Source organism: Ipomoea triloba, chromosome 6, assembly GCF_003576645.1.
Source record: "Ipomoea triloba cultivar NCNSP0323 chromosome 6, ASM357664v1".
In the NCBI taxonomy this organism is placed as follows: Eukaryota; Viridiplantae; Streptophyta; class Magnoliopsida; order Solanales; family Convolvulaceae; genus Ipomoea; species Ipomoea triloba.
The window spans coordinates 22979213-23001204 of NC_044921.1; the positions used below are offsets into that span (position 1 = coordinate 22979213).

General features: G+C 36.5%; 4 protein-coding genes across 4 annotated transcripts; 2 read left to right on the plus strand and 2 right to left on the minus strand.

Annotated features, from left to right (window-relative positions):
• Positions 1–1411: 1411 nt before the first annotated feature.
• LOC116023689 (CO(2)-response secreted protease-like) lies at positions 1412–5140 on the plus strand. Its single transcript, XM_031264693.1, has 9 exons — positions 1412–1599; positions 1694–1968; positions 2274–2385; positions 2569–3061; positions 3228–3331; positions 3567–3812; positions 3950–4064; positions 4205–4412; positions 4584–5140. The coding sequence occupies exons 1-9, from the start codon at positions 1412–1414 to the stop codon at positions 5138–5140; spliced, it is 2298 nt and encodes a 765-aa protein (XP_031120553.1).
• A 4711-nt stretch (positions 5141–9851) lies between these two features.
• LOC116022940 (CO(2)-response secreted protease-like) lies at positions 9852–13120 on the plus strand. Its single transcript, XM_031263855.1, has 9 exons — positions 9852–10064; positions 10166–10440; positions 10549–10660; positions 10762–11266; positions 11423–11523; positions 11610–11858; positions 11948–12062; positions 12166–12376; positions 12461–13120. The coding sequence occupies exons 1-9, from the start codon at positions 9892–9894 to the stop codon at positions 13021–13023; spliced, it is 2304 nt and encodes a 767-aa protein (XP_031119715.1). The 5' UTR covers positions 9852–9891; the 3' UTR covers positions 13024–13120.
• A 1777-nt stretch (positions 13121–14897) lies between these two features.
• Positions 14898–16166, minus strand: LOC116021685 (SKP1-like protein 1A). The gene is made up of 2 exons (XM_031262149.1): positions 15808–16166; positions 14898–15228 (listed from the first exon to the last, which is right to left on the minus strand). Exons 1-2 carry the CDS (start codon positions 16102–16104, stop codon positions 15055–15057), a joined length of 471 nt encoding a protein of 156 aa, XP_031118009.1. The 5' UTR covers positions 16105–16166; the 3' UTR covers positions 14898–15054.
• Positions 16167–16839: 673 nt separating this feature from the next.
• On the minus strand, positions 16840–18761 carry LOC116023066 (GDSL esterase/lipase EXL3-like). The gene is made up of 5 exons (XM_031264026.1): positions 18480–18761; positions 18125–18255; positions 17789–18022; positions 17397–17652; positions 16840–17281 (listed from the first exon to the last, which is right to left on the minus strand). The coding sequence occupies exons 1-5, from the start codon at positions 18751–18753 to the stop codon at positions 17091–17093; spliced, it is 1086 nt and encodes a 361-aa protein (XP_031119886.1). The 5' UTR covers positions 18754–18761; the 3' UTR covers positions 16840–17090.
• Positions 18762–21992: the final 3231 nt, after the last annotated feature.

The following is a 21992-nucleotide window of genomic DNA, read 5'->3' on the forward strand; positions in this document are numbered from 1 at the left end:
GTATATATATATATATATATATATATATATATATATATATATATATATATATATATATATATATATATCCGTTACCAAAATAACCTGAGTCGGTTAGAAGTTTATGTTCGATCGATTTCGATCGGATATGGAGATTTAAAAAATGTCATCGGTTATTCGGTTATCGGTCATTTATTATCCGTAATTGACTGGTGCTCACCCATTCTCATGGTCCACGATTGAGGCAGAGTAGGCCATAGTTTAGAAATTGTAGATTCCAAATTGAAATTCCAGAGACTAGAGAGTTGAAATTGAAATTTTGGAAATTAGAAATTTGAAACTGAGGATTTTGGACTTTGAAAAATTGTTAATATTTGATTTTGGATTTTTGGACCCACTAAAATTAAAATTTTGATATTAAACGGTCTGGCTCAACAATCAGGTGGGTTAACCCAACTCAACTCAATAACTCTATAGGGCTAGCCCAATTATCTGGCTTTTTTATTGGGTTGATATTTTTAAGTTTTAGACCTATAATTTGTAGGGCTTATTGGGCAACCTAAATAATTGACATCCCTACTTAAAAATATTGTACTTTCAAATTGAGGTGACTAAAAAATACAATTTTCTTATTTATTTGTTTACACGGTGTAATAAAACTTTGCATTTTTTTGCAAGCTTTTAAATGCACAGCTTTTGTAGATAAATGACTGCTTTTCTACTTTTTTTAATTAATAAAATTCCTCACTCAACAATTTCTTCAATTTGAGCATTTGCCAGCTTCGACTGCGCAGCATATTGTTCATTGCTAGTATTAAACGCTTACAACTATACCAAAAACTATAACTAATAACGAATGTACAAATTTATTTCTTTAGACTTACATATCAATAAGCGTCACATTTTGATGGGAGAATATCAATAACTAGTAATTGAACTTGCTTGATAAATTCAACAGTTCAAAATTTTAGAGTTCGGGTCAAGAATTTTAAATTCAGCCAAAAAAATGATAAGCCCAACAATCCGATTAAATAGCTCCCAATCGAACGAGTTAGCCCGAATAACATTCATGTACAAATATTTTCATTCTCGTTTCCAAAAATTACTCTCCAAAAAAAGGTAACTTTTTGACTAAAATGGTAAATAGATTGTAATTTTTCCTTTTTTATCAACCTATAAAATCTTCCCATAAATGTATATACTCATTAGTTTATTCCCATCTTGAGAATCCATGCATTGTGCCTAAAACGGTAAATCCATTAAAGTTTTTCATCCTTTAATCTACCAATCAAAACTTTCTCAAATTTATTTATTCTGTCTTCAAATATTTTCAAAACCAACTATTCCCTGCTCACTATATATAGAGATAAGTTTTTTTTTTTTTATCTAATCACTCTCATCATCATCACTCCAATATCATATCAAGAACAGTATGAAGAGAATCTCTGTGTTTTTATGTGTAGTTGTGCTTTTGTTCTCTTATGTCTTAGAATCTAAGGCAACTCCTCTAAAACAACAAAATGATGGAGTTTACATCGTCTACATGGGCGCAGCGGCTCCATCTAATAATGGTCTCATGCGAGATGATCAAGCTCAGCTCGTCACCTCATTAATTAAAAGGTCAACAATATAAAACATATATATTTTTAAACTTCCTACTACTTTTGGTTATGTTCATTGATCTTAATATGTGTGTGCTGTGTACGTGTAACAGGAAAAAGAACGCATTAGTGTATAGCTACACAAATGGCTTCTCTGGATTTTCAGCCAGGTTGACAGAGGAAGAAGCTCGATCAATTGCTCAAGAGCCGGGAGTGGTGTCTGTTTTTCCTGATCCTATTCTGCAGCTCCATACAACCCGGTCGTGGGATTTTCTCAACTCCTTATCTGATAAGAAATTCTCCGCCGCTACCATCCGCCCCAAATCAGCTCGTGCTCAGCCATCATCTTCCGGTGAAGCAGATACCATAATAGGCATCTTGGATACAGGTTTTTCATTTCTTTGATTTAATTTGCATAGGAGTATAATACTAAATAATAATTTTCAGGGTAACCCAATTAAGTTAGTAGGACTACTGACTTGAACCATAAGGTTATACTTTGACTTGTAATTGAAATGGTCTATTAGTCTTTTTTGTTTGAGTTGTTACTTATGAGAAACCTAAAATGATTTACAGTCCTTTATTAGTTAGGGTCACAAGACATCATATACTCAATGCATATACAACTCTTATATAGTGACGGTAAATTTTCTTGTCATCATGTTGTTAATTCACAAACTATATATATGTTAGGAATCTGGCCTGAATCTGCTAGCTTCGACGACAAAGGCATGGGACCGATCCCATCCCGGTGGAAGGGAAAGTGCGAAGTAGGTGAAAATTTCACCTCATCCAACTGCAACAGGTAATAAACTAAATCGAAGAGACAGCATAGCTAGTTTTACGTACAAGGATTATCGCCATGTATGCATCGTCCGAAAAGAAACTTTAATCTGCATCGAATTAATTTGAGTAGCATATATATATGCAGTACGTTTATCAACTGAAATGCGATTTTAATTTTATTGTGACCCGTCCTTATCTGCAGGAAACTAATCGGGGCCCGATATTACGGAGAAAGGTCGGCCCGGGACGATGGCGGGCATGGAACCCACGTGGCGTCCACGGCAGCAGGGTCCCTCGTTGAAGGCGCGTCATTCTACGGTCTTGCTAACGGGACTGCAAAGGGTGGGTCCCCCAGTTCGAGAATTGCCATGTACAAAGTTTGCGTTATCTTCATATGCTCAGGATCTGCGATCTTGAAAGGCTTCGACGATGCTATTAAGGATGGCGTGGACGTGTTGTCGGTGTCTGTGGGCATGGGCAGTTTAGTCAGACCGGATTTCAGCACCAACGCTATTGCTCTCGGCGCGTTTCATGCGGTGGAGAGAGGCATCGTTGTTGTCTCCATCGCCGGTAACGATGGCCCCAAACGCAGTAGTATCGACAACGAAGCTCCGTGGATTTTCACCGTCGCCGCCTCCACCATCGACCGCGATTTCCAGTCGCAAGTCATCTTGGGCGACAAAACAGTCATCCAGGTACTCAGGACCATATAATAAATAGTATTATAATTATAATAGAAACCAAAAAGTTTAAGAATACATGGAAACCAGGATTCAACACAACAATCTTAACCCATGTGTATGTACACATATACAAACATATATGTATGTGAGCTAATTATCTTGCGTGTGTGGAGTATAGGGCGGAGGAATTAATTTCGGTAACCTCACCAAAACGTCGGTGCATCCATTGGCGACGGGGGCGTCGGTTAAACCGGACAATGTTACTGGAAGCGATGACGCTAGGTAGGTATTTCGATCAATTGCTAAAAATCAGTGATTTTTTTGGGGTGACAATTCAAGGAAAACTGGCACTTATTATTCTAGGGTGTGTACTGGACTTGTTCAAATCATAAAACTTGTAATATTGTAATTACCAAAGTTAACAGTTTGATCCATTTTATTGAGGTTATCCTACAAATCAATGAAATTGGTATGTATGTAGGACGTAACTAAGAGATGAAGGTGGTGTTTGTTTCAGGAATTGTGTACCCAAGTCATTAGACCCTGCGAAGGTGAAGGGGAAGATTATTCTGTGTGAAACCCAAAACACAAGTTATGACTCTATAGATAGGCAACATGAGGTGAAAAAAGCCGGCGGGGTTGGAATAATATTAATAGTCACCCAGGACGAGAGGTACATGGCGCCAATATTTTTTGAATTTCCAGGTTCGATAATCATAAAAGAGGAAGGCAGTCAAGTTTTCAATTACATCAACTCAACCAGGTATGTAAAACTAACATCATGTATTTGACATTATTTAACTAATAACATTAGTTAAATTCTTTCTATAGCCACTATCATGCATCCTATTCATTCTGAATTATATTCTCAAATTTTAATTTGGTGATCAATTAATTAAGGAATCCGGTGGCCACAATCCTCCCAACTGTGACAGTAACAGGAATTAAACCAGCTCCTGTAGTAATCTCATTTTCTTCAAGAGGACCTTCCCTTACAAGCGTAAATCTTCTCAAGGTAGGTTAATGGCATCTAGCTCTATCTGGTTTATCAGTTTATGTATGGTACGGTATAAAATGCATGGAATTGAACCAGAAGGCAAAGAAACATCATAGGATGCATGACAATGTTTTTTGTTTGGAATATAATTGGTGCAGCCAGACATTTGTGCACCTGGAGTTGACATTCTAGCAGCATGGTCTCCTATGGATGACATGGCTATTCCCGGAAAGAATCCTCCCCAATTCCTCACAAGCTCAGGGACTTCCATGGCCGCTCCCCATACATCTGGGATTGTTGCTACAGTCAAGGCACACAATCCAAATTTCAGTGCCTCAGCAATCAGATCGGCCGTTATGACCACAGGTACGTACTTAGGTCAAAGGCCCTAGCTTGTAGAGCTGAGTCTAGCACCAGGTGGATTCTTAGGCTCTGAAGAGTCATATCCAACACCTTACCTGGATAAGAAATAAAGTTGGCATTGTAGCAAACTCTTACCAAATCACTTGGTTTCAACAATTTTTCTTTCACTTTCAGCAATACAGACAAATAATATGAATGCACCCATAACTACATCATCTGGACCACTTGCCACACCGTACGACATTGGCGCCGGAGAAGTAAACCCCACAGCGTCGATAGAGCCCGGGCTGGTTTACGAGACTGAGATTGCAGATTACGTGTTGTTCCTCTGTGCTACAGGCTACAACACATCCCAAATCAAGCTCATCTCCCAGACCATTCCCAAGGACTTCCAGTGCCCGGATAAGGTGACAGAAGACATTATCTCTAACATGAACTACCCATCAATCGCCATCTCCAAGCTCAAGGACGGTGAGCCTAAGACAGTTACCAGAACTGTCACCAATGTTGGTCCTGAAGAATCAGTGTACACTGCAACTATCGAAGCAATGACAGGCATTGAGACCACGGTGACACCAAACAAGTTGGTATTTACAAAGGAGAAGAAGAAGCTAACCTATAATGTGACTTTCACAGCTCCATCATCTCCCAAGAATGACATCTTTGGTTCAATTACATGGACTAGTGGTAAGTATAGAGTTCGAAGTCCAATCGTTATAAGCGCTGAGTAATTGTAATATTAGTCATTTATAGACTAATAATGATATAATTATGTATGTGCCTACGATCCTACTCCCATGAGCTGTATGTGTATTCCACATTAATGCCAAGTGGAGTACATACTTATTGTCCCACGAGTTTTTGAATAAATAATGTCTTCAAGAATTTGGTCATATCTTAGCTAGTGACTAATCAAATGGTTGTGCGCCCACTCGAATATATGTTTGCTCACCTACAGAACGTGAAGTCCCTTACTCTAACTTTAACCCTACAAGTATTGCAAAAATAAAAAATAAAAATTCTTATTTGTTTCTTGACACGGTGTAATGAAAGGTTGCATATTTTGCAATCTTTCAAATGCACAACTTTTGCTGCTAAATGACAGTTTTTCAATTTTTTTTTAATTAATAAAATTTTCACTATACAATTTGGAGCATATGCTAGTGTCAATTGCATAGCATAATAGTATATTGCCAATTGTCAATATTAAGCGCTTACAACTATTCTTCTTTAGACTCACATATCAATAAGTGGAGAATATTGACTTAACCTCCAAGTAGGGATGGCAACGGGGCGGGGGCGGGGAGTATACTCCCCGTCCCCGTCCCCGAAACCCCGACCCCGTCCCCGGCGGGGAATGGAAAATAGTCCCCATCCCCGTCCCCGGTCAATTCTTAGTCAACATCTAAAATTAGTATGATTTTAATTTCAAAAACTATTATTTTAATTTTAAAAAGTTTATATATATATATATATATATATATATATATAATTAAGAATTATATATATATATAATTAAGAATTATATATATATATAATATAAAAACAGTGGCAGTACGTAATGCCACTGCCACTGTTTTTAATTCTTAATTATATTTATATATATAATTCTTAATTGTGTATATAATATATATATATATATATATATATATATATATATTATCGGGGACGGGGCGGGGCGGGGAGGGGTATCCCCGTCCCCATCCCCGTCCCCGATCCCCTAAAATATTCCCCGTCCCCGCCCCCGTTTCAAACGGGGACGGGGATCCCCGGCAGGGACGGGGGCACATTGCCATCCCTACCTCCAAGCCTCTAACCAACCAAAAAAAAAAAAAACATCACAACTATATTGTTCTTTGACTTGTTTGTCCCGACAACTATTTTTTGGGGTAACGTAGTTTTTGCCTTACGGATAGCTTATTCTTCAACAATTTTATTTCTTTTATTTCAAAAATTAAAGGACCATATTAGGGCGTGACCTTGATCACATACTTTCCTTTCACTTTGTACTTGGATTCAATCTTTGCTGGGGCGTGACCTTGATCGCATAACTATAAAACATAATGTTATGCTAGTGAACAATCATGCATAAAATTCAATAAGCTTATATCTAAATAAATTGTACAACATAATAGCAATTTAAAATAGGTCATAAAAATATTTCAATTATTATTCAAATAATAACATAAATCCAAATCTTAAAAGTTTATTAAACTTGAATAATAATAATATTTTAGTAACTATATACTTTTTTATAATTATTGAAAAGATTCAATTGTACGCGCAATACAAAATGGTTGAATGCATATAGTCAACTGTGTGAGAAATAGCTTAAAATTACAAATTCAAACATGATCTAAACTCACCAAATTAAATTACATGAAAACATAATTTGTGCAGTTAATTTTGATTATATGCATAAAAAATCATCTCAAATTAAAAATATGAAGGCCCAATACAAAATGGTGGAAGGAGATTTTAAGAAACTGGATCGGCCCAAAATGAGAACAGTTGAGCCCAAATTAAAATATAAACCAGCAGACCCGGCCCATCTTTAGCCCTTATCAGTTATCAGCTTCATCTCCATTCAACCAAACAATTAAAACCTATCTGCTGCGGCGCCGAGAAAGAGACGCCGCCGTATCCGACGGAGCACCACCGCCGGGAAGCCAGCTGCGCCACCCCTACCATATTTTATGCGAGAGTGTCTTGTCTGTACTCCATTTGGTTACAACTAACTACGATCTGATAATGGTATTCCTAAATCTGGAGAAAACAACACTAACAACGCAAACCATATCTTTGATACACGTTTTAACATAAGGAATTAGCAAACAAATCAGTTCGTTCCTTGCAGCTAAGGTTTTGAGGTTTTCAATCCCCTTATCCATCCGGCTATTGCGCTTCTTCACCGTTATACGTCGCTCATTCGTTGTTATCCATCGGTGTAGCCATGTAGGTGATAGACACTTGATATGGGCTAGGAATCCAAATTAATCATATCACATTTTTTTTTTTACTACTATTGACTCTGTTACAATGTAAGTATATGTTCATAGCTAACAGTTGCTTTCATTGAGGCTCGAACCCACTCTCATCATCCATGTGGGAGTGTTAACCGGGATACCGGATACCACTAGACCACAAGTTATTTGGCTAATCATATCACTTGATTGAACCCCGCAAATTATTAGTCCACCAACCATAAAAGAGAATACTTGGTGTACTCTTATTTTTATACTCCTAATTTATACTCTCCTTCACATACTTTTGATGTAGATTTTTTTTGTGGATTCACATGAAAAAAATAATCAATCTCTGTTTGTCATTTCAAGAAAGTAAAATTTGGGAGTATGCATAGTAGAATTCAAAAATTATACTTTCAAATAATGTATGTATATTAAAAATGTACTTTTTATTTATGATTTACACAAATATATAGATCATGATCCATGGAATAATGAGTGGTTGAACCCTTCCTCTATTACTATTCCTCATCTTCCAAACCTTATCAAAGTTAGATCAAAACTTTAATTTAATTTTTCCTAGGTACATTAAAAAATAATATATATATTATTGAGTGTTAGGATGGATAGGTTGTAATCTAAATGGCACTAGTAATTCTGTTATGGTATTACCTAAAATTACAAGTCATTAGCTTTTGTCATTCTTCTTTCTATAATAAGAATTGTTACACTGCAAAATTTTATGTAATAAGCTCACGTTACTGCATGTTTAATTTTCATTTATTATATTCACAACAATCGATTTAAGTAATTAATTAGTTGTCACTTGCTCCTCGGGACTTAGCATAGTTTGTTTATCGCCTAACTTAAAGGTCATGACTTGAGGCGACAATGTGAAAGTTCGAATCCACTAGAAGCAAGCATGTATGGGGAAAAGACCAAAGATGCCAGTAGATTTGGATTGGATCCTCTGTGCACACATGAAGACTAGGATATGACCAGTAGACATATTGTGCGACTTACAATTTACATCAGCTAGGGGTGAGGTCTTATGTGCTTAGGATTAGTCCGACAAAGCTTTGATCACCTAAGTTTAAAAAATAATAATAATAATAATTAGCTGTCACTTTCTTTTTAGGTATTAAGATGTTTTTATATAGATTGAAGGAGATCATTTATATGACTTCTATTAACATTATATTAACAGAACAAAACATACTAATTTTGAATTATAAATAAATAAATAAATATTAATAAAGTTAGATTATATTGTCAAAGATTTGACAAGTAAGAATATAAATGTTACATTAATTCAATCTAATTGAGGTAAATCGAACTAGAAATGCCACATACAATAAATTTGATCAAGAGAGTGATGGTAATAATGGAACTCGTGACCTTAAGTACTAGAATTATGTTTTCCCACTTAGCCACATTTTTGTACATTAGATTAGAATGTCAAAGGTTCAACCGTACCCTCAATTCTTTTAGTTGTATTAAAAAAAAAAAAAAAAGTGATCCTTAATTTTGGCAGAATCATTATTCTGAATTTATATAGATATATAACTGATATATAGTGGAATTATTATTATTATTATTATTATTATTATTAACACAAATCTCACTACCAAAAAAAAAACCAGTAAAATATCACCAAATTTAGCATCAGATTGATCAATATTAAATATCTACAAATTTCATTGTTTTACTAACATAAATTTATTGAAATGAAGTATGAAAACAATAGGTAAATGACACAAGAATTTTTACTTAGAAATTGGCTTGAAAGGGAAATACACCAGGATTTCAATTTGTGCAAGCTGGGAATTTAAGCCAAAATCTTCATATGTTAGGAATCCGTATGAATCATATCACTTGATTGAACCCTTTCCCTCTATTACTATTACTCCTATATTAAACCTTATCAAAGTTGGGTTAAAACTTTAATTTATTTTTTTTAGGTAAAAAAACAAAAACAAAACCAAAAAATAAAAATAAAAATTATTGAGTGTTAGGATGGCTCGATTTTAATATGAATGGCATGAGTAATTATGTTTTGGTGTTACCTAAATTACAAATCTTATTGTCATTCTCTCATCAATGATAAGATCATAATTAAAAATAAAAAATTTAAAAATTAAAAGAAAGAAAGAAACAAATAAGTTCACATTTTGAAATGAATTATTATTGCCAATGATAAAAATCTATGCAATATGGTTACACAAAATTACAAATCTTTTGTTAATCTTCCATCTACGATAAGAATTTGTAAACTACAAACCATGCCGGCCACCACCACTACTGCATCAATTAAGTGTTGGAATAAGCAACTTCCAACTTTGGGTTGATGCCCTCTTGGCCCCCTGCTAGCCCATGCAACAAAAACTTGCACTTTATGATCATCCCAGTTCGCTATATATAGGCCAGGGATACTTTGGTTCAAGCCTCACTCTCATCATCATCAATCATTATAACCACTATCATCAGATCAGCATTCAGCAATACCAAGGAGCAATATGAAGATATTATTCTTTGTGTTGTTTTGTATCTCTGCCATCTTCTTTAACTCTTGCCTTGGAAAATCTGACAATCATAAAGTTTACATTGTCTATATGGGGGCTGCAGCTCCATCCAGCAATGGCGCCATGCGGAAGGATCAAGCTCAACTCATCACCTCACTGCTTAAAAGGTCAATCTAAATTATTATAATATATACTCCGTAATAAATTTAAAAAAAAATATCATCTTTTATGTTCACTGATATTAATACATTATACTTATGTGTATCAGGAACGGGAACGCATTGGTGTACACCTACACAAAAGGCTTCTGTGGGTTTTCAGCCCGGTTGACGGCGGAAGAAGCCGGATCAATTGCTCAAAATCCCGGAGTGGTGTCTGTTTTTCTTGATCCAATTTTGCATTTCCAAACAACCCGTTCGTGGGATTTCCTGGATTCCATTTCTTCTAAAAAAATCTCACCCACCAGCCTCCGCAAATCAAATGCCGCCGCTCAACCATTATCTTCTAGTGAAGTAGACACCATAATAGGGATCTTGGACTCAGGTTTTTCATTTCTTCGTCCCATATTTTTTTATCACGTACATAGAAATATACATATATATAATACTAAATATATAACAATGTTGTTGATGTATAAACTATATATGTTAGGAATATGGCCTGAATCTCCTAGCTTCAATGACAACGGCATGGGACCAATCCCTGCCCGATGGAAGGGGAAGTGCGAGGAAGGCGATGATTTCAACTCTTCCAACTGCAACAGGTAAAAATTAATTTAGAGTCCCATAAGCAGCATTAGACTAGCAGTCCAGTTTATCAACTTACATATATAAATTAACTTACTTTTGTTTTGACCCTTATCAGGAAACTAATCGGGGCACGATATTACCCGGATTCTTTAGACGTCCCGTCGGCGAGGGACAATATGGGACACGGAACCCACGTGGCGTCCACGGCAGCAGGATCATTGGTTGATGACGCATCGTACTACGGCCAGGCTGGCGGGACGGCCAGGGGTGGGTCCCCTACTTCGAGAATTGCCATGTACCATGTTTGCGAGTATTTCGGATGCCCAGGATCGGCGATCTTGAAAGGCTTCGACGATGCTATTGAGGATGGCGTGGACGTGTTGTCGCTGTCGCTGGGCGGAGGGGGTGGAGAGAAACCCGATTTCTCCGACGATGTTATCGCCATCGGCGCGTTCCACGCCGTCGAGAGAGGCATCGTTGTTGTCTGCGCCGCCGGTAACGATGGCCCGTACAACAGTAGTCTCACCAACGATGCTCCCTGGATTTTCACCGTCGCCGCCTCCACCGTAGACCGCGAGTTTCAGTCACAAATCCTCTTGGGCGACAACACAATCATTAAGGTACACAACAACCTTAAATCAAATCATACACATCAACACAACACATGTATGAATCACTCTCAAATATTATAATTACTCTCAAATATTATAATTACAATATAATAGGGTCAATTGTATTTTAAAAAAATGCCTTTAACTTTTATGTGTGGAGTACAGGGCGAGGGAATTTATATCGGAAAACTGAAGAAAAGTCCGGTGTATCCATTGGCAACAGGGGCATTGGTTAAATCGGAGAGTGCTACTGAAACTGATGCCAGGTAATATACTTCCATGGCTAAAAATCATCAGTGAAATTATATTGGTAGTACTATATATATACATTACTGACATATGAAGGTTTCAGGGATTGTTTACCCTTGTCATTAGACCCTAAGAAGGTGAAGGGGAAGATTATTATGTGCGAAACTCGCAACCCGACTTCTTACATTGGGGATAAGATAAATGAGGTGAAAAATGGGGGCGGGGTTGGAGTAATACTCACAAACGCCGACCCCGAGGAGAGGATCATGGCCGTTAAATTTGGTGGTTTTCCGGGATCCCTAATCGAAGAAAAGGAAGCCAACCAGGTTTTCAGCTACATCAGCTCAACCAAGTAAAACATCATTTAACATTAACATTAAAATTTTTGTATAAATGTCATTCTGTTCTGGATTCTCAATATTTAATTTTTGTGAAATTAAGGAATCCCGTGGCGACCATCCTCCCAACCATGACAGTGACAGGAGGTAAACCCGCACCTGCAGTAGCATACTTCTCATCGAGAGGACCATCGCTTACGAGTGTGAATCTTCTCAAGGTATGTTAGTTTAATTTCCTCTGGTTTATGCATGGTGCCAACAGGCAAACAAACAACATAGAATGCATATATGATGTTTTAATTTTATGTTGGGGAATTGCAGCCGGATATTTGCGCACCAGGGGTTGACATTTTGGCAGCGTGGCCTGACATTGATGGGGAAGAGATTATCCCCGTCAAGACTCATTCAGGATACAACCTAATCTCCGGGACTTCCATGGCCTGTCCACATACCTCAGGGATTGTTGCAACAGTGAAGGCACAAAATCCAAGTTTCAGTGTTTCTGCAATCAGATCAGCCGTTATGACCACAGGTAATTAACAACAATTGTATTTGCTTTTTTTTTTTTTTTTTCTTTTGTTTGTGTATAACAAACACACTGTGTCTCCACTTCCAGCCACGCAGACAAACAATTTTAATGCGCCAATAACGACAACAGATGGAGAAATTGCCACCCCGTATGAGATTGGCGCGGGAGAATTAAACCCCACTGCAGCATTAAATCCCGGGCTAGTTTACGAAACTGAGATTGCAGATTACCTGCAGTTCCTCTGTGCAACGGGGTACAATACATCTCAGATTCGGCTCATCTCGTCAACTGTCCCCAAGGGCTTCAAGTGCCCCAAGAAGTTGACAGAAGACATGATCTCCGACATGAACTACCCATCCATTGCAGTCTCTGATCTAAAGGAAGGTGTTCCTAAGGCAATCACAAGAACTGTTTGCAATGTTGGCCCCGAAGAATCAGTGTACACTGCAACAATTGAAGCACTGGCAGACATTGAGGTCACTGTAACACCAAATAAATTGGTGTTTACAAAACAAGAGAAGAAGCTAAGTTATACTGTGACCTTTACGGCTTCATCATCCCTTAAGAGAGACACGTTTGGGTCAATTACATGGACTAGTGGAAAGTACAAAGTTTTTAGTCCAATCGTTGTAAGTAAGTGTATTGTGTAAGGGAGTATCAGTTAAGGGACAGATTGCTAGACATGTGAACTGATCCCTAAAGTCCAAAAACATGTTACACATCAATGAATAAATTTTTGTTTTAAGATGTATGGATCATAAATGATAGTCAAAAAACATGAATAATCAATAAGGAAACATACTACAATTAACAACGTTTCTTTATTTTGTAACCTTGAGTATTAAAAAGGAAAAGAAGCACACATGAAAATATTATGAGCAAGAGGCACTTATATATACTATGATAGGATTTTCTGGGAAAGGACTGCTACCACAGATCTTGTCTAGGTATGTTACCTCTGCTTTAACTATAAAATGCAACAAAACATAGGATAATGGATTTTGTTTTGAGAATAATAGTCAGACATTAGTGCACCTGGGGTTAACATTCTAGCAGCATGGCCTTAGAAGGATATTGGCGCGGCTATCCCAGGCAAGAATCCTCCCAGTTACAACATAATGTCAGGGACTTCTATGCCCTGCCCACATGCATCAGCCATTGTTGCTGCAGTCAAGGCACAAAACCCTGCATTCAGTGAATCAGCAATCAGATCAGCTATAATGACCACCGGTAATGACAGCTATGAAACTATGCTCACTTAGGGTGTGTTTGGTTGGTGGGTTTAGACATAAGGAATGGGTATGAAAGTGATTGCATGTGTTTGGTTGATAGGTTTTGTGAATGCTACTATGGGTTTGGAATACCCCATTAATGAGAAAACCCATACCCTTATTAAATAAGGGTTTCATCTCCCTTCCTTCTTTCTTCCCCAACTATTAATAATCATTCCCATTCCACCCAACTACCAAACATGCTAAATACTTTCACCAAAACCCATTACCATTACCAAGTATTTGATACCCATTCCGATTCCGATTCCCATGTGCGAACCAAACGCACCCTTAGTTTCACTAACATCATTACTGACTAAACTCGGACCAAATTTTGTTTTTTCACTTCCAGCAATACAGACAAACAATTTGAATTCTGCAATAACAATTCCATCTGGATTACCTGCCATGCCATATGACTTTGGGGCAGAAGAAGCAAGTCCCACAGCATCGTTGGAACCAGGTTTGGTTTACGAGACTAAGACTTCAGAATATGTGCTATTCCTCTGTGCTCTTGGCTATAACACATCCAAATTAGAGTCATCTCATAAAAAATTCCCAAGAACTTTGAATGCCCCCATAATTTGACCCGAGATTCAGTATCTAATATCAACTACCCATCAATAGCCATCTCCACACCAATGATAGATAAATCCAATACAGTTACCAGAACTGCAACTAATGTTGATGATGAAGAATCAGTATATACTGCAATTCTGCAAGTATAGAAGCACCAACAGGTGTAGAGAACGTTGTGACCCCAAATAAATTAGTGTTTAACAAAGAAATTAAGAAGGTAGCCTACAAAATGACTTTCACAGCTACTCCCATCAATCTCACAGATAGACCTTTTTGGCTCAATTATATGGACAAGTGGTAAAAACATTGTTCAAAGTCCAATTGTTGTAACCACTGATGTTGTAAGCACCTAGTAAGTAGTAAAACACAAGGGAGTGAATCAAGGGGCAAATTTCTAGACATGTAAACGGATCCCTAAAGCCCAGAAGACATAACACATCAATAAGCAAATCTTTGTTCCAAGATGTACAGATCATTGTAAGTATGCAAATAGTTAATGAGAAGAGATCCTGCAACCCACTTTTTTGTTTTGTAACCTTTTAAGTATCAAAAAGAAGCAAAGAACACATATATACTGGTTGGCAATAGTATAAAATAGAAGAGCACTACTTGCTAAGTTTTTCTAGTCCCCAATTCACCAAAAAGGAAATTGAAACAGTAGGCAAAAAAAAAGATAAGCAACTAAACCAGTACCATATTTCATTGAAATAGAGTAAAAGCATGTAAAATGACATAACACTTTGGGTGAATCAATTCTTAAAAAGCTATCCAGCTTCAACATTGAATGGAAATTATCCTATTAGAATAGACAGTTCATCTAGACATGACATCTCATTCGAAAGCCCACTGGTTCTCTCTGCGGATCTCTTCTTCCTCCTCAGGTGTGAAGTCGTTCTTAATGTTGAAGGTCTTGCGAATCTCCTCTGGAGTTTTTCCTTTAATCATATCAGCCACAGTCTGGCAAGTCAGATCCAGAAGGCTCTTGATATTCAGGTAGTTTGCAGCCTGAAATATTAAGCACCAGCACATAGGTCACAGTGTCCTGGTTAAAAGATAAGAAAATAGAACTAGGGCAGGATGGAAGTCATTAAACCTAAAGATTCTATATGTGGCTCATCATTTCACAAGCAGTAAAGGCAGAACTACTCAACTCATAGAGTCATAGCTATTCTAATCTGTGAGAACCAAAACATCTAAAACCAATTCCAGCATCAAGATCAACACCAGTTAGATTATATAGTCAAGCTAGCATAATTTTATCATATTAGCTATAGAAAAGGAACACAGCACTAACTAGTTATCACAAGAGAATTAGAATTAGTAAGGAGTATAAAATAATCAAATAATGAAAGAAAATTCAACAAATAGTCCAATAATAGCATATTAGCATTCAGCATAAAATAAATCCATAGTGGCCGACAGGAGCCATAGCATATGCAAGACAGAGAGCATAAAATTTCCAGCATATATACATAATAGTCATTCCTTAATTGATCATTAAAGCGATAGACATAGAAAATGAATGACCTATTACACAATAGCATGGTATATTGATGAGAGAAAACCCTAGAATTAAAACTTTACCAAAATGAGGTCGAAGAGAGTTGCCTGATCGACTTTGACGAAGTCGGCATCGAACGCCTTGAGGTCATCATCGGTTGAAGAGGAAGCCTCGACGTGCTTCCTGCAGTATTCGATCACCTTCGATAGGATCCTTCCGGTGACGTTAGGCAAGGGAATGCAGTTGTCAGCGCAATCATCCTCGATCATGTGTTTTATCGTCTGCGACTCACGCGCCACCGTCTCCGTCACCTCGAAGACCTCTCCGTCGGAGCTTTTCAGAGTTATCTTCTTAGTTTCCCCTGCCTCGGAGGACGACATCGTTTCACTCGCCGCTCTGCACCGAGCTGAAAATGAGGAATTTTGGGGGAAAAGAGATTCTAATGCAAAATGAAAACCGAAGGGTACTTTATACTCATCCATACCATATCTATCCTAATCGGATGCGACTACTGAATTACCATTTCTCCTTGATTTTTGTCAAAATTGCCCTTTTGCCCTTAATTATATTTTGTTTTCTTTATTTATTATTTTTGTGGACAAATTTCATCTTATTTTCGCCAAACTAATCCTAATCCTCTAGTCTCATATATCCTTGCATACCTAGTTAATTTACTGTATTTGTACTATTTTTCTTTTTGTATGATACAAAATAATACTCACCTAATTTAAACACTATTCATTTGTTAACTTTTCAACTTCTTTTATTCATTTTAACATTTTTTTATATAGGTCTTACCTTACTGTTATTTACTAATTTAACGTTAAAAAAATATCACATATTAAATCTTATTCTAATCAAGATCGACAATTTCTTAAATATATACTTATTTTTAAAAGCAACTATTTTACAAAATAAGAAAGAAAGCATTTTACCTTGATATATACCAAACTAGGGGCAAAGAGAGAGTTCTTCCCTCCCCTCCCCCCATTTATACATACATATATAGAGAGAGAAATACACACATATATACGAAGAATAATTAATTAATTAATATGCAATTAGGATAAATGAAAATATATATATGAAATGTAGAAAGATTTCATCAAGTTCATCATCATGATATACTAGTACATACATTCTTGATGAAGCACAGAATTCGATCTTCTCGACAATGTTTTCTTTGATTACATAAAGTTTAAAACATATACCATACCGACAGCAATTGAGCTAGGAATCAATACAATTTCCAAACTGTTCAAATTAAATATGCAATTTATACGATCTGAACCAGAAACTCAGTTTTCTTGATGACTCATCATCATATCATGCATCATATCATATCATATATCCTTCAATAATTAGATCAGGTGAAGCTGTTGATATACTTAGTAATGATCTGATTTACAATGATCCTATAACCTTTCTCGGTGGGATGGTAACTATCCCAGAACAAATACTTGTTGCGATCCGGACAAGTGCCTGATAACTTGTTGCACAACATAGTAACCTCGACTGTCCCCGTGCCACAACACCCTAAATTAACAACTTCAAATCCTGCATATACATGCATATATGCACCCACCATTTAATTAATCATCATTATATTCTGCAAAACGATTCGGAGTGATTAAGAATTGATTATGATGACAAAGTTGTAGTGTATGTTTACCGTATTTTGCAGGATTCTTAATCATGTCAAGAAAGTCTTCATAGATGTCTACGAAAATCAGCTTGGAATTCGGCAGTTTCTTGGAGAGAATTTTAATCTCAGCTGAAAACTTGGCATTCGCCAGCTGCGCTGCTTGGTTGTAGCTCTCTACACATTCTCTTTCTGAGCCTCCTGCCAGTGTTCTTTGTGATGGTAAACACCCTATTGGTGGGATCCCAAAAAACCCAATTCTCCTTGCCCCCAGAGAGTACAATTCCTTCAAATTTTCCCAGAAAATTAAAGCAACAATCTTAGCTTTAATCAATATATAATTCACACTAAAAATATGTATATTAGGTCATATATCCTTAATTGGTAGCATACTAAACATAAATTGGTTAATTATTTGGTACCTGGAGAAAATTGGAAGCCCCTTCAACCACGAGATCAGTGTAGGCGTTAATATCGTACTGATAACGGCGGATTCCAATGGTGAAATATGTGTTGGCAAGGTCATCACTGCCGGAAACCACCATGAATAGGGTGTTGTTTATGATATATTTTGCTTCTTTTTCTCCCACCAACCCATTCAGCCTCCCCAAATATTCTTTAAAATACTTCAGTTGCTCCGAAAGAGGTATAACTGACTGAATTTTAGCATAAACAACTTATCAGTATCTAAATATTATTTCTAAGTGACAAAATACTACATTATAACAGAGTCAGTAATACTAAAAAAAAAATAGTACCATAAGTGCTGCAGTTTGAGGATCATATCCGCTGGCGCCGGACGCAAAGCTCACTCCCGTTTTGATATCCTCTGGCTGCAAATGGGGGTCCAAATAAGCCGGCACCAGTTCTTTGATTCCCAGTTCTTCCGCTGAAATTGGGGGGAGAACATTTCAAGCAAAGAAGAGTGAAGGCAAAAACTTGTGTGAGAGATCTTCTGTTACACGGGTCGGGTCAAGATGAAATGTAATACGTATACTAGTAAATGCGGACAATACTAAATCATAATAAAGATTTGTGAGACAGTCTCACATGTGACACAAGAATAAAAGTTTAATAATGTTTATGTTTTTTGGGGACTACGACGTAGATTACCTACTAAGTCGGGAGGAGTCTTGCCATTGCTGTACCTGCCGGTGTGCTGTCCACCCATGAAATCCTGCCCATATGGAGGGAAGTTGGTCTTGATCATGGTGGACAGGTTGTTATTCATGCCTTGATCAACTATGGAATCTCCGAACGCAATAATAGCCTTTACAACCAAACCGTTTGGTAGCTTTATCTTGGCTTCACAACATCCCGCCAACACCAGAAACGCAATACAGAACAGGGAGGACAATAGCCGATAATAAGAAGAAGAAGACAACATTCTTGGATATCCACTAAGGTTACACGTCTTTTTTGTTTGATTATAGTCTAGCAATATTTATAGGTGAGGTTTAAGATATCTTGATAATTAATTAATCTAGTAGTGTTACTGTTCATACCAATATATTTTTTATGTATCATACAAGGCCGGTTTTTTTTTTATTTGTGTGGCCCGTGTTAGTAAATATGTGAGGCCTATCAAAGTATAAATAAACTGCGAATGAATAAAAGTGATTCATGTGAATATTACAGAGTAGATTTTTTTTTTTAATATATAATGCGTAGTACAATTTAAATCAGTCATAAAAACTTAATTTTGAATCAATATAATCACAAATGCATATATTAACTATTGGGTCATGACTGGACTAGGGACCCCCAAAATTTTGGGGCCCTGTGCTGTTGCACATCTTGCACACCCTAAAATCTGGCCCTGGTATCATATTTGAATGTATCAAAACACTTGGGAGGTCATGAGATCGAGCTCAGTGGAGGCTATATTGACTCTTTGTGCTTCAGTAGGTTATGAAAATATAGATGAACAAATACTACAATATGATAGAGTCAGTAGTACTAAAAAAAAACACTTGGAAGAATTGTTATAAATAATAAGTACTGACCAAAACTCAACTAAATTAGTCTTATCTCATGTGACATGAATGTCTGTGTAGTATAATAGGTGGCCATTTCACTATATATGTTTCTTGCCAGCTAGATGGAAAGTTTCACTCCAAGTCATTTACCTACTTTATCTGTACTCTTGATGAAGGGTCAAAATGATATTAGAGTAACCCAAATATAGTATTAAACCAATATAATAATGGCATGACATGTTAATGAAGTTGTCTGTCTGTCTGTCTCTTGCATGCACTAGATGTTTTGCCCCAAATAACAGAAGAATAACAATGAAGTTGGCAAGACTTGAAGCTAAGGATATGCATTCAGTATAGCATTTGGCACTTCTCCCAGGTTGGTGGGCTACCTCATATTTGATAAAAAAAAAATTGCATGTAATTAATTAGCATAATCATCCAAAACTTGTTTGGTGAACAACCATAACACATGCATGCTTAATCGTGTTTACAAGTCACTTACACATTGATCAAATGATTGGAAAAAATTTAATTTCCACAAAAGAAGGATACACATATACCGAAGTTTGTGTCACGCACAATTTCCTTAAAATATTTCGGTTATATATATATATATATATATATATATATATATATATATATATATATATATATATATATTTTATATGATCGTTTATAATTTGCCTACTCGAATTATATACTTACAAACTTGAGATAGATCATCTGCAATAATCCAGGACTCAATTTGTCAGTCACACCATCTGTTGTTAACTGGAGGCTTTGCCATTCTTCTATTTTTCACCTGCTTCTGAAATCTATTACTCTATGCATTAATTTAATTAGTTTAGACTTTACAATAAGATGCTTTTGAGGTTTATTCACCCGGTCCAACATACCATTTTTGCTTAATTTAAGGAGTTGGTAATCAAGGTTTAGACTGCCTAAATGAACTAAGCAAGAGATAAATGGAGAAATATGTAACAAATCACCAATCAAAGCCCCTTTCTCTCATTAAACGGAAAAGATTTTGTACAGAAATGGCCAGATCAGAGACAATATTTTCCTTGACTTCTCTGCTATTGCTGAAGAAGAAAGAAAAGTGGTTGAAATTTGAAAACGTGAGAAAGGTCCTTTACAAAGTACCAAAAGCCCACTTTTATATATATACGGCCATACGGGTTGTTATGCCGTGGACCCAGGTCCACCTTGCAAGGTGGACCTGGGTCTACATTCACATACACTATACTCTACATTCACAAACAATATACTTTACATTCACACTTTGTAAACTCTACATTCACACATTACAGGATTATATGATACTCTACATTCACACTTTGTAAATTCCACATTCACACATTACAGGATTATATGTTTAATAACTATATTACCACTGTTATGCATTCACACATTCAAAACTTTATATTCACATGTCCTATACTCCATATTCACAACTTGAGAACTGCACATTCACACATTACAGGGCTACAAGTTGCTAGAACTTCTTAACTCTATTACATATTCACACATGTATAACTCTACATTCACGCTTTCTATACTCGATATTCACAATTTGAAATCTCCACATTCACACATTTCTGGGCAACTCTACATTCACACAATCATAAATCTACATTCACGATTTCTATACTCTACATTCACACTTTGAAACCTGTACATTCACACATTTTCGGACAACTCTATATTCAGCAATATGTTTACTAATTAAAAAAAAAAGGACAAAAACAACGTAGTTTTGGACCTAAGTCCACCTTGCAAGGTGGGCCTGGGTCCACAACATAATTTGCCTATATATACTAGGGAATACATGCACATGTGATACATAAAAATGATGACTTTTGGTGACTGTCATAGTTTTTATATTTATAATTTATAAATAAGGGTCAAATAAGTTACAAAATTACAGCGATAATGCAATTAGGTTATTGAACTTCAAAAAATTATAATTAAATTTCTAAATTAACCCATTTCATATAATTAATTCAATTTGTCAATTTTCTCCGTTTTTAACATGTTATCAATTTAAAAAAAAAATTAAATAAAACAATTATTTTAATTAAAAAAAAAAAAAAACACTTCGTCTCCAGCCTTGAAGTCCCCTAGCCGGAGACAAAGAGGCCTTCTTCATCTCTTGTTTTTTTTTTTTTTTTTTAAAATAAAAATTAGTAACATGTTAGAAATTGGAAAACTAGTAAATTGGACAAAATGTACGCAAATTATATTGTGGATCATGATCATGGTTGATACTGCAGTTGTGTTGAGTGGATAGTGCAGATGTGTTGAAAAGATACTATAGTTGTGTTGAAAGGAAACTGCGGTTGCGCAGAACAGAGATCGCTCATCCGTTCAACACAACTGCAGTATCCTTTCAACACAACTGCAGTATCCGTTCAACACAACTGCAGTATCAGTTCAACACAACTGCAGTTCCAGACGGATGACACGACATCTGTTCCGCGCAACTGCAGTTCCCTTTCAATACAACTGCAGTATCCGTTCAACACAACCGCAGTATCCGTTCAACACAACTGCACTATCAATTCAACACAAGTGCAGTATCAGCCATGATCCATGGTCCACAATGCATTGTTGATCATGGTCCACGGTATAACAACTGCAAAATGTA